This window comes from Gopherus flavomarginatus, chromosome 5, assembly GCF_025201925.1.
Source record: "Gopherus flavomarginatus isolate rGopFla2 chromosome 5, rGopFla2.mat.asm, whole genome shotgun sequence".
Lineage (NCBI taxonomy): Eukaryota > Metazoa > Chordata > Testudines > Testudinidae > Gopherus > Gopherus flavomarginatus.
Genome location: NC_066621.1, coordinates 27,418,746 through 27,432,289, shown reverse-complemented (window position 1 = coordinate 27,432,289; position 13,544 = coordinate 27,418,746). Strand labels below are relative to the sequence as shown.

The 13,544-nt window shown below is 41.9% G+C and overlaps 1 protein-coding gene across 2 annotated transcripts in view; it reads right to left on the bottom strand.

Moving 5' to 3' along the window:
• Window positions 1–13,544, bottom strand: part of IPO9 (importin 9) — a 194,781-nt gene that overhangs the window by 138,368 nt on the left and 42,869 nt on the right. For both annotated transcript variants that reach the window (XM_050956106.1, XM_050956107.1), the window contains exons 3-4: window positions 7,518–7,604; window positions 6,159–6,360 (exon numbers count right to left, since the gene is read on the bottom strand). In XM_050956106.1, coding sequence (XP_050812063.1) covers window positions 6,159–6,360; window positions 7,518–7,604 — 289 coding nt within the window. The remainder of the gene's footprint in view (window positions 1–6,158; window positions 6,361–7,517; window positions 7,605–13,544) is intronic.

The window sequence follows — 13,544 nt, the reverse complement described above, 5'->3', positions numbered from 1 at the left end:
TCCTTACTTCTGCACTGCTGCTGGCAGCAGCTCTGCCTTCAGAGCTGGGCCCTCAATCAGCAGCCACCACTCTCCAGCTACCTAACTCTGAAGGCAGCACTTCCACCAGCAGCAGCGTAGAAATAAGGGTAGCAGTACCACAACACACGCCCCCCCACACAAAAAAAAGAAAAAGAAAAAGAAAAAAATAGGTCTGCAACTAGGCTCATTGATTTCAAGAATGTGGAGAAGGCTTGGAATTACTTTAAATCAAAGTTGCAGTTGGAGCCTGCATTCCAAGCAAGGGGGCGGGATTTGTAGGGAAAAGTTGCAGACTAAACTGGATGAACAAGCATTTCAGGCAGGTTATTAAGGGCAAGAAGAAAGTCCACAAGGAATGGAAGAAGGGATGGATCATCAGGGAAAGCTCTCTCTTGGGGGTGTTTCTACACTGCAATTAGAAACCCATGCTTGGCTCGTGCCAGCTGACTCAGGCTCACAAGGCTCAGACTAAGGAGCTGTTTAATTACGGCATAGATGTTTCGGTTCAGATGGGAGCCTGGACTCTAGAACCCTGTGAGGTGGGAAGATCCCAGAGCTTAGGCAGCAGCCCTGAAAGTCTGAGTGAGCTGGCACAAGCCAGCTGTAGGTTTTTAACGGAAGTGTAGACATACCCTTGAGATCAGAAAGCATAAGGAAACGGTGAGAACTGCCAAAAGGCAAGCAGAGCTAGCCCTTACATAGGAAATTAAAAACAGTAAACGTAAACAGTAAATTTCTGCCAAGGCTCAGTCTTGGGACCAATCTTATTTAACATTTTCATTAATGATCTTGGCAGAAATTTAGACATGAAATTAGGCAACAGTTTCTAACCACCCGAGGAGTGAAGTTCTGGAATAGCCTTTCAATGGAAGTAGTGGGGGGGAAAAAACAAGCCTGTTTCAAGACTGAGCTTGATAAGTTTATGGAGGAAATGGTATGATGAGGTAGCCTAAAATGGCATATGGTGACTGCCAGTAGGCAATATCTCCACTGGCCAGAGATGGGATACTAGATGGGGAGGGCTCTGACTTAGGGTATACACCTGCCAGATCAGCGGGTAGTGATCGATCTATCGGGGATCAATTTATCATATCTAGTGTAGACGCAATAAATCAATCCCTGATCGCTCTGCCGTTGACTTCTGTACTCCACCGTGGCGAGAGGTGGAAGCGGAGTCAATGGGGGAGCGGTGGCAGTCAACCGCGCCATGAGGACATGAGGTAAGTCAACCTAAGATACGTCAACTTCAGCTACGCTGTTCTCATAACTGAAGTTGCGTATCTTAGGTCGATTTCCCCCCCACCAGTGTAGACCAGGCCTTGCTACATAGAATTCTCTCTCAGGTATCTAATTGGTGGGTCTCGCCCACATGTTCAGGATCTAACTAATCACCATATTTGGGGTTGAAAAGTAATTTCCCTCCAAGTCAGATTGTCCGTGACCCTAGGGGTTTTTCACCTTCCTCTGCAGTGTGGGGCACAAGTCACTTGCTGGTTTGAACTGGAATAAATGATGGATTCTCTGTAACTTGAGGTCTTTAAATCAAGATTTGAGGACTTCAGTAACTAAGCCAGAAGTTATGGGCCTATTATAGGAGTAAGGTGTGGTTCTATAGCCTGCGATATGCAGGTGGTCAGACTAGATGATCACGATGGCCCCTTCTGGCCTTAAAGTCTACGTTTCTAACATGTGAGCTAACACTTTTGACAACAATAGTTTTGATTAATGCTCCCCATTATTTAATATAGTAGCAGCTGGTATCCAAAATTAGCGCTGAGGCTGCAGATAACATTCTGCACCCTATCCCCTTTTGAAGTAGCTCATATTTTCCAAGTGGAAAATGGATGTTCCAGAGGCAGCAGGGGCATGTGCAAACAAGCCTACACTGTCTATCTGCAGAGAACCCCATAGAAGCCTGTATTCCTTGCCTTGTGCCTTCTCCCTCTGCTGCAAGGCCGAAGGCCCCCCAATGGTAGAAAGATGTACAGCAACCTCCAAAGGATGGAGCTGCTTCAGCCTCATAAGACACTCCCCATGTCAGCAAGAGGTACTACATCCAGCAGTGATCAGCCACATGACAGACAGGACATCACTAGTGAGGCTTCACACCAATGATCAGCCAGCCCTGGATTTATATAATCTGTGCTTACATGTTGTAAACAAGCACCTAGATGCCATGGTGCTAGGCACAAGTCATTACAATATTTTAAGTATCAGAGGGGTAGCCGTGTTAGTCTGGATCTGTAAAAGCAGCAAAGAATCCTGTGGCACCTTATAGACTAACAGAAGTTTTGGAGCATGAGCTTTCTTGGGTGAATACCCACTTCGTCAGATGCATGTAGTGGAAATTTCCAGGGGCAGGTATAGATATGCAGGCAAGCTAGAGATAATGAGATAGTTCAATCAGGGAGGATGAGGCCCTGTTCTAGCAGTTGAGGTGTGTGAAAACCAAGGGAGGAGAAATTGGCAAGCCATTCACAGTCTTTGTTTAATCCTGAGCTTATGGTGTCAAATTTGCAGATGAACTGAAGCTCAGCAGTTTCTCTTTGAAGTCTGGTCCTGAAGTTTTTTTGCTGCAGGATGGCCACCTTAAGGTCTGCTATAATGTGGCCAGGGAGGTTGAAGTGTTCTCCTACAGGTTTTTGTATACTGCCATTCCTAATATCTGATTTGTGTCCGTTTATCCTCTTCCGTAGCGACTGTCCAGTTTGGTCGATGTACATAGCAGAGGGGCATTGCCGGCATATGATGGTGTATATTACATTGGTGGACGTGCAAGTGAATGAACCGGTGATGGTGTGGCTGATCTGGTTAGGTCCTGTGATGGTGTCACTGGTGTAGATATGTGAGCAGAGTTGGCATCGAACTTCAGGACCAGACTTCAAAGAGAAACTGCTGAGCTTCAGTTCATCTGCAAATTTGACACCATCAGCTCAGGATTAAACAAAGACTGTGAATGGCTTGCCATTTACAAAACCAGTTTCTCCTCCCTTGGTTTTCACACACCTCAACTGCTAGAACAGGGCCTCATCCTCCCGGATTGAACTATCTCATTATCTCTAGCTTGCCTGCATATATATACCTGCCCCTGGAAATTTCCACTACATGCATCTGACGAAGTGGGTATTCACCCACGAAAGCTCATGCTCCAAACCATCCGTTAGTCTATAAGGTGCCACAGGATTCTTTGCTGCTTTTATAATATTTTAATATCCTAGCAGGCACTAACAGCATCCAATGGAGTTAAGACTCCTAAATAGTTTCCATTATAACCGCCAGTTTTCATTGGTTTTGAGGGCAATGGGAAGCGGCAGCCATTGAGAGATATTACAATTCTTTACAGAGATTTCCATAAAAGAATGTTTGGCAGCCCCTGTTGCAAAAAAACCTTCCAATATGAAAAACAGCAGCAAAATTGACCAATCACCCCAAAATTATTTTTAAAACTACCCCTTCTACTAGATCAACTCTACAAGTAATGAAACAGAGTGATGGGCAGGGAAACCCTTGCGGCCAGGAGAAAGGGAAAGCTGGGGTGTGTGCACACTTGGGGAAATGTGGGGAAATAGAGAGGGGGAAGTTAGGGTGTGCATACACAGGAGAATTACAGAGGTCAGAAAATGGGGGAAAACAGCCAGTAGTTTTTGGCTGCATTGAACTGCTCCTGAAGGAAAAAGCCAGAGCTTACTGGTGAATCTGGCACTCAGATTTAAAATAAAATTGAAGTTCATACTACTTATCTTAAAGTCATTAGAAATCTCAGCACTATCTTTGGGTTTCTTGTTTAGTATTCATGTACGACATCTTTAACCATTTAAAAAAAGAAATTCCTAGATAACTGTTAAACTGGCATTAAGGCTGAGTACATATCAGTGATTTAAGGTAAAAAATATTAAAGCGATATTGTAATTAACCTCAAAGAACTCAAAACATGTTAAAGTATGGAAATGAACTACCTCAAACTTTGCTCTGTAATGGCACTATGAGCAAAAAAAGGAGAAAAAAATAGCGTTTTAAGAGTCAATTTAATCTGGAACTACAAACACTATTATGCACTAACCATAATTTTGTCATTTTTTTCATGGTGTCACTGCAGGGATTTCTTTCAAGCTAAACAACTCTGAATTTCCTAAACTGGGAATGCTTGTTTTGGGGGGAAATTACATATCTGAAATATTTTCAACCTTAAACTACTGATGTGTAAACTGGTATCTCCACCTTAACCTAGCTTACCATAGTTTTTATCTGGGATATATTAAAGTATTCATGTAGCAAGAAAAACAGGAATAGTGCACATGTGCCTACCAGCTCTGCTTTTCACTGTACAACTTAAATGCTGAATTAACGGCTTTTGCAATTTAGATTAAATGAATAAAGTTATAGATCCAGCATTATAAAGTAATGAAAAATACAAGGCCACATTCATACTTGCTGCGAGGACCATGGCTTTCCATTTTTCTAACTTTAATTTAAAAGTCTCAAATATAAAGTATAGCTTTACTCTGAAAAAGGCTACAAAATATCTCCTTCCCCAATTTGTTTCCTGGATGTATTCAAAATACCTGCTTACTTTTGTGATAAAATTTGTTGCAGCTTTTTACTCCTGTTAGTCTTGGCAGCCCACTCAAAAGAACTAATGGAATCTGCACTTAGTCTTGTATATCAACAAAACGGTTTGCTGAGTTCTAAATCAATTATATCAATTCAACCCAGTGAAACCAATGAGACTGCACTGGGGTTGCTGAAGGGAGATTTTCACCTATAGAATTTTTATTACTGGTAACACCACATATAATGGACAAACAACTGGACTCTTTGAGGTGAATTTGTGGAAATGGCAATTACAAATATCTTTCTGCTTATAAAAGTGAGCACATTCAACATGCATGTCTCCAGCATAAACAGAGACCACTTCATAATATCATTTCCACAAAACCACTTTTCAGAGTAGAACTTAATTTTAATGTTGCCTTGACAGTTTTTGCATTTGGTTTTCTTCAACGATACTCAGTTATCTAGTGCTTGAAACTGCATTTCAAATTACAATGCTCCACATATACCCATGCTCATACCTGTTAGAAAAATCTGATACTGATTGTTTTAGAAACATAGAATATTAGGGTTGGAAGGGACCTCAGGAGATCATCTAGTCCAACCCCCTGCTCAAAGCAGAGCCAATCCCTAACTATTTGTTTTGCCTCAGATCCCTAAATTGCCCCCTCAAGGACTGAACTCACAACCCTGGGTTTAGTAGGCCAATGCTCTAAACACTGACCTATCCCTCCCCGCAATAGTATAACTTTATTTGTAAACAAAATGTATTCAAGCCAAAGGCATAATTCTGTGGGGGAATCCGGAGCTCAATTAAAGTATAAATAGTGAGATGTGTGACAAAAGTTTTTAAAAACCCCTTAGTTGATGAATACCATTTTTCTTCGAACAGATTTTAGTATATTTGGAAAGTCTGGTTAAACACAAACCTCATCAGGTGGTGAGAAGAAACAGAAGAAATGTCAGATTAAAGTTGTAGGCACCTGAAAAATAGGATCTTATAATGGAAGTTCCTTCCTAGCTGTATCCTATTAGCACAGCATACTTTCCTCTATGCTGGCAGTTCTCAAACTGTGGGTCAGGACCCCAAAGTGGGTCAGGACCCCATTTTAATGGGGTTGCCAGGACTGGTTTAGACTTGCTGGGGCCCGGTGCCAAAGCCCAAGACCGAGGTCTTCAGCCCTGGGAGGCAAGGCTCAGGTTATAAGCCCCCTGTCTGGGGCTGAAGTCTTGGGCTTTCCCCAACCCGGGGCAGCAGGGCTTGGACTTTGGCTTTGGCCCCTCCATCCGGGGTAGCAGGGCTCAGGTTTTGGTCCCCCTTCCTACGGCCATGTAGTAATTTTCATTGTCAGAAGGGGGTCATGATGCAATTAAGTTTGAGAACCCCTGCTATGCCTTAATGACAGCCCCAGAACAAGGAAGTTTAGCAGTGACTGAGCTGGAGGCTAATTCCTGAAGCATATAGGCACCCCCACTTCTGTTCCCGTTTCTTTACTTCACTCAGGAAGTGGCAATGTGGCACAATACCACCAAAGTCAAGGAAAAACAGGACAACTGCTCAGGTCTTGCCATGCATATACACATACCTGTAAGTACTCTCATGGCTCCATGCACTGCATTCAGATCACCACTAACCAGCATCTCCATCAACAAGTTGAAAAGCTGGGGCCAAGCCTCAGGCCAGTCCCAGTGGGCTATGGCTGAAACTGCATAGGCAACACTTGATCGCACTTTACTAATAGATTCTCTCAGTCCATTGGGTAACAGCTCCCTTATGGCAACTTTTGCCTGCAAAGAATAATGATATTTAGCAAGAGAGAGCACTTATCTCACACAACAATACAGTGTTTTCAAACAGCGCTTATCACATTCTGATACGTATAGCAGATTCTTTTGTTGTTAGTATCAGGTTTATGGGAAGTATCTGAGTGTGATTTCAAAATATGCACATCTGGATTACTTTCAATTTATAAAGGAGACAGAGCACAACATGTAGAAATGTATTACTCTTCCCATATAAAACACACCCAAATATAAAAAGCTTTCCCAAAAGTAAAGCTGTTTATTCCTTATACACAGTTTTAATCTCATAAAATCCTTCAAAGGGAAGGAAAGGAAAGGCATGAGAGCTCCAAGTAATCCCAAATAAAAAAGGAGCCTAGCCTTTCCTAGGAGTTCTAAATCTAGTGGAGAATATACCCAGGATCTCTGCTCACATTTAACCCAATTCCTAACACCTTTCATTTCTCCAGTTAGTATTTCCCTGTCAGTGAGCCCCAATCTAGATGTGCTTGACTGTGCAACCTTAAACAAAAAACTGTTAAAAGAATGTTATCTCCTAGGGTGTTCGTTTGTTTTTTCAAAGCAAACTAAAAAACAGAACTCCCATGTGCAGCATATTGACACAAATGGTTCATCAGCTTGAGCTAAGGGAGTAGTTGAGAGCAATAGTAGACTGTCCTCCCTCACATGGATCAGCACTAGAGGGAGACGAGAATTTACCACTAGGTTTGACAAATATTTGTCAACAGCAGAGGAATGGCAAGATTCAGAAATTGTGGGTTCCATTCCAGTCTCTGGAGGGGAGTGTGCTTTGGTGGGAACAGAGTCTTCTGCCTGCTTCCCCACAAGTCTGTCCCCTTCCCTACTCCTTCCAACCTGTCGTCGTTCCATTCAGCCCAGTCCCAGTCTTCTTGCCTAGCCAGTCCCAATATCCTCTGTGGCGTTGCCTTTCTGAGTCAGGCTCTTCCCCTACTTCTCGTTCCGAGTCTTCCTGCCCAGTCAATCCCAGTTGTCCGCTCCCCCCCTGCACCCAATTCCTTGTTTGATCTCAGTATGGGTCCCCAAAACAAGACAACCAGAAACCTCAACTTTCCCCAATGATAAAAATCAGTTACAGCAGACAAGCAACATGCAACCAATTCAGTATTAAACAGGAATCTTACCCTTTCTGTGGTCTCTGGATGCCTAAACTTGTCTGACTGGGAACACCAGTGAGTCTCCACATATTGTTTCAAAATTACAGATGCTAACTGTAAAAGGAGAGAAAGGACATGAAGCAGAACTAAAGGAATGGGTCATATTCAGAATAGTTACAAATGTCTCTCCTCGTCCCTAAAAATGGAGTTGGCCAAAATATGACATTCCCTGTGAAAGAAACAGGAAACTTTGTTGCAGAGACAAATGGAGTCTGTAGTTATTTATTATTCATCGACAGCATGCCTGATGCTATACAGAGTCTAGAGATGTTTGATGCTAGCTTCCTATTAGACTCACCCCCATCCCAGAACCTGCTCATCACCAAATCAAGCACCATATTAAATGGCTGATTAAAACTATGTCAAGCCTAACCTCAGTATTAACAACATTTTAGAGATCTCTGGGAATATGTCCTCAGACCCTATTGTTTCCACCTGGCTAGAGAAGAGAAATGGTTAGAAGCAGATGGCTTCCTATGCTGTAAATTATAACAGTTCAATTACTAAAAAGAAGTCTGGCACTTGCTATTACCCAGATGATTACTAACTACCAAGAAATGCCCAGACTAGAGGATCAAGATCAGTGAGGTAATATCTTTTATTAGACCAACTTCTATTGGTGAGAAAGACATGCCAAAGAGAGCTCTTCTTCAGGCCTGGGAAAGGTACTCGGAGGGACACAACTAACTGCAAGATGGAACAGACTGTTTAGAGTAAGTAGTTAGCACAAACTCTAAGGGACCGTTCACAGTAGAGTGGCCTGTTAAAATCTCTGCAGTCATAGGACAAAATGAGAGGGTTTGTGGGTTAAAGATTATTGCAATAAGCCATAAATCCAATGTCCGTTCACTCCATGATTTTTAGTGTCTAGCAGAGTTATGAATTTAAGGACTGATATGAACAGATCTGTGTCTGACCTAAGAACAGCCATACTGAGTCAGATGGAACGTCCATCTAGCCCCAGTATCCTGTCTTCCAACTGGACAATGCCAGGTGCCCAGAGGGAATGAACAGAATGGGTAATCATCAAGTGATCAATTCCCCGTTGCCCATTCCCAGCTTCTGGTAAACAGAGGCTAGGGACACCATCCCTGCCCATCCTGGCTAATAGCCATTGATGGACCTATCCTCCATGAATTTATTTAGTTCTTTTTTGAACCCTGTTACAGTCTTGGCCTTCACAACATCCTCTGGCAAAGAGTTCCACAGGTTGACTATGCACTGTGTGAAGAAATGCTTCCTGCTGTTTGTTTTAAGCCTACTGCCTAGTAATTTCATTTGGTGACTCCTAGTTCTTGTGTTCTGAGGAGTAATTATCACTTCCTTATTTACTTTCTCCATACCAGTCATGATTTTATAGACCTCATCATATTCCCCCCTTAGAAGTCTCTTTCCCAAGCTGAAAAGTCTAAGTTTCATTTATCTTTCCTCATATATAAGCTGTTCCATACCCCTAATCATTTTTGTTGCCCTTTTCCAATTCCAATATATCCTTTTTGAGATGGGGTGACCACATCTGCATGCACTATTCAAGATGTGGGCATACCATGGATTTATATAGACACAACATGATATTTTTTCTTATCTCTTTCCTAATGATTCCCAACATTCTGTTGGCTTTTTTGACTGCCGCTGCACATTGAGAGGATGTTTTCAGAGAACTATCCACAATGATTCCAAGATCTTCTCCTTTAGCAGTAATAGCTAATTCAGACCCCATCATTTTATATGAATAGTTGGGATTAGTTTTTCAATGTGCATTACTTTGCATTTATCAACTCTGAATTTCATCTGCCATTTTCTTGCCCAGTCACTCAATTTTGTGAGGTCCCTTCCTACTTATAGGAAACCTGCACAACTCTTCCAAAGAGGAGCCTGGGAGCTTAAATTCATAATATGTGCTAACTATTTATGCTAAACAATCTCTTACACCTTGCATTTAGCAGTGACACTCTGCGTACCTTTCCCCAGCCCTGAAGAAGAGCTCTTTGTGGCTCGAAAGCTTATCTCTCTCATCAACAGAAGTTGGTCCAATAAAAGGTATTATCTCACTCACCTTGCCTCTCTAATATCCTGGGGCCAACATGGCTACAACACCACTACATAAAAAACAGAGGATGTAATTATTACTAAGCTTCTAGGACATTTTATATTACACACAAATTCCCTTTTATTCTTTGTGTTTGCTAGACCTCTCTGCCCCCCCCTTCCCTTTTTTTTTTTTTTTTTTTTAAAAAGGACATTGCTGATTTTTACTAAACCAAAAACAGGAGAACACAACTTCAGTACTATTTGGTATCTAGTAGAATTTAGATAAGAGAATGGTATTGATAAAAATGTAATCAGTTTTTGGATTAAGCTGCTAAAATTTAATACACTTGTTGATAAGCACCACACTAGACAGACTTTCACTCTAGCCTCTGGCTTTGTTAAACCAACAGGGAAACTGAATGACAAGGGGTATGTCTACGCTGCAACATAAGCCTGTCCTTGAGCTCGGCTTCTGTTGTATCTACACTGCAATTGTGCTAACTGGGGACTCAGACCCAGAGTTTTGGGACTCTGCACCGCTGGAGACTCAGAGCAGGGGACAAGACAGGACACAAGATCCGAGCCCTACTGCTTTGCAGTATAGACGCAATCCAGCTTGACTCAGGTACTGGGAGTCCACCAGAAGTATCCCACAATTCCATGCAACAACTTCATTAGTCCTCTCTATCCTAACAATCTGCAATCCATTCTATTAAAATGGAAGCCATTCTACCCTTTGGTGTGCAGCAGCAGATCAAATCAGCATTAACGCATTCTCTTCTAATCACCAATCTGCAAGCACAGTATCAGAGAGCCTCCTGGATTTGCAAGAGGGCAAACCAATCAAGCCTTTTGCAAAGTGTGCTGCTTCATGATTACAGGAGCACAGCCAAATTTTGGTGAATCTCTGGTGCACGGCAAAGTAAACGTGCATTTCAGGAAAAGCATCAGGAATGACCATGTGTACTAGCAGATAGCTAAAGAGCTGGCACCTCTGCAGACTTTCCAGACAGGTGACCAGTGCAGCAAGCATATTAAGAGGCTGAAGAGCAAGTACCGGAAGACCAGAGATAAGAACTGCACCTCAGCTAGTTGCCAACATCATTCCCATTTTATGACAACTGAGGGGAGTTCTGGATGCTGCACTAAACACAGAGCCAGCAGTGCTTCATGACAACCTGGTCAGCCAGGATGTTCCCAGTTGGCCCTTGAATATCTGATGAGAGCCAGCAGCAGGATCTCAGTGAGAAACATAGAGTGACTCTTTTAATGAAACCAGTCCAAGAGCAGGCTGTGGATCAGGATCAACAGCAAAATGCTTGGTTTCTATTCACTGAGCTTACAGAAAAGCAGGGGTAGACAGAAGCCGCCACTGAGACAGTAAATGTAAGACTCAAATTTACAGTTTATTACATTAACGGAAAGGATTTCTGCTGTAAGAAGCAATGCAAAAAATGATAAGCCCCGGCTTCCAGCATGTGGCCACTAACGGCAGATTGTATCACAGCGCCTTGGCATGCCCCCATCACGTGAAGTTCAAAAAGGCAACATGACATTTCAAACATTCATAAACAGCTGTAAAACGTTATTTCAACAGTTAAGTCCCAAGATGGTTGCTAGGGCCATTCTTGTTTTCCTTTCAGTAATAAGAAATTTGCCATTCTGTAATCACTCATCCTGGGTCTATGGAGCCATCTGTAAACAGTGAACGCAGTGTACGTGTTTGGGACACAGTCTTTTATTTCCAAATTAGTCCATTTCAGTTAGAGGTAACCACGCAGTCTGTGGGTCACAAAATCATTTCTTCAAAGTATGAGTGGGATGTCTGTTATTGCCCAGAACTGTGCCAGGTGTGGGGTGTAGGAAAGCTGAACATTTCAGAGTGTTTGTGTGAAGAAATAATAGGGTAAGCCAGGTGTGAGCTGACAGCATCATGTTCATTCCTTCATGGATTCTGACCCACTCCTGGCTGCTGATCACAAAATGTTTGCAGCTAAAGAGGAATTCCAGATAGTTAGTCACATTGCAGGGAAGGGTATATTTTCCAGGCCTCTCTGTATAGCTGACTAGTCCACTCCACTCACAAATGTGCTGTTTGGTCACTATATGTTTAAATACTTTAGCTGCACACACTGCAGGTTTCCCTCCAGGAGTTTGAAATAACATCTCCCTCTGCCAATAGGGCACCACAAGAATAGTTATGTCTTCCAAAATATGAAAAGGTCTGAAATGAGAGAAAAAGCCTTTTGCAGCAAGGGAGCTATACATCCCCCACCACACGGCAATTAGGTATGAAATTTTTATGAAACAAGAAAAAAGGTTATAATTTTTAATTTACCATTGTCTCTGCAGTTCTGTAACAAATTAACAAGGCTGTATCCGGAGATAATATGAAGACTGAATCATGCCCTTCACAATGCATCAGTTCACTCTAGAAATGTTACATTTTATATCCTTGAGATTCCGCAAAAAATTGTGCTTCTCCTTTTTTTCACTTAAAAAAATGAACTAATTTAGACAATAACCCTGCTTCTTGTCCTCTTTCAGGACCCTCAAGCTATACTGCCTACTGTTCTTCAGGAACTTGATCCCTGGCCCAATATACCTTCTCAGACCATTCCAAAATGAAGCATTTCCGTGATGAAATTATGGTTGATGTTGTTGACAGGGCAGACCATATAACACCCGGCCTCCAGAATGCTCACCTGTGGAATGTCAGCAATAGCAATCATCTGATATTAATCAAAAGGTATTCTCAGGCAGCTAGGGTCCAAACCATTTAGAATTCCAGAACTTTTTTGGGAGAACAGAGATAGTTGTGAGAGGCACAGAACCTCACATACCTATTGTACTGGTCCCTCAGAATACTTTAGAGATGTGAGAGGGTCACTGTTACAGCATATATTTTATATTAAAAAAATTAATTGAACAATTTCTAGATTCGCAGCTTTGCAGACAAGTCCTTCCCGCAGTACTAGTATAGCTCAGAAAACAGAACTCCTATATGCCACTCTCCAGCATGCCACCCTGATCAGAAAGGAACACTCCAAGGATCAAGAGGACTACAGTCTCTAGGCCTATGCTGAGATTGTGAAGTGTGTTAAATGCAATGGTGTTTTGGGGAAATATTAATATTTGTCCACTATGCTCTGGACTAAAGTCACCAATCCATTTCACAGATGTCTCTGGAACAGCCATAAGGACGTACTTTTCATCCACTACTGACTTAGGCCAAAGTAGTAGATAACCACGCACAGGCTAATTAAATTTATTTACTTAAAAGCTAAGTTATCCATAGGACAGTCAACCTACAGAAAACAAGACATTTTGGCTAGAGAATTAGAACTTTTCAATGCACCTGGCTGTTTAACATGTCCATGTAAGTGGACAGTTGCCACAAATTGAAAGCCATGGTACAAACAGACACAGGATGCAGATACATCCACAATCTGTTTGTGACATACAGCTACCTTTATGTGCTAGTACTTTAAGAGTTCAGTTATTCAGTGCATAGCACAATTTTACCTTAGTACCTATTATAATGGGACTTGGGCCAGGTGCTAACACAATACAAACAAACGAGTTAAACAGAACATTGTCGGCCTGAACCTCTATGAAGTCTAATTCTAAATCTAATCACTTTTCTCCATTTCAGGATTACAAGGGACAAAATTATTCTACTAGATTTATGATTATTAGAAATACCAAGGAAGCCACACAAGAAAATGACAAGATTTTGGTGTTTTATTTTGTTGTAAAATGCTTAGAGATTAAAAGGCACTGATACAAAAGAATATTTTGTGGCAGAGGGAAGATTATTTCCATTTCCTTTCTCCTCTCGTGCTACACCTCTCCCAACTACAATTTTCCAGTTTTCTTGCCACCAAGCATTAAAACAGTATTTGTAAAATAAAAACCACTAAAGGAGTAAAATATTTGCATTAGAATTAGCATCACTGTAAC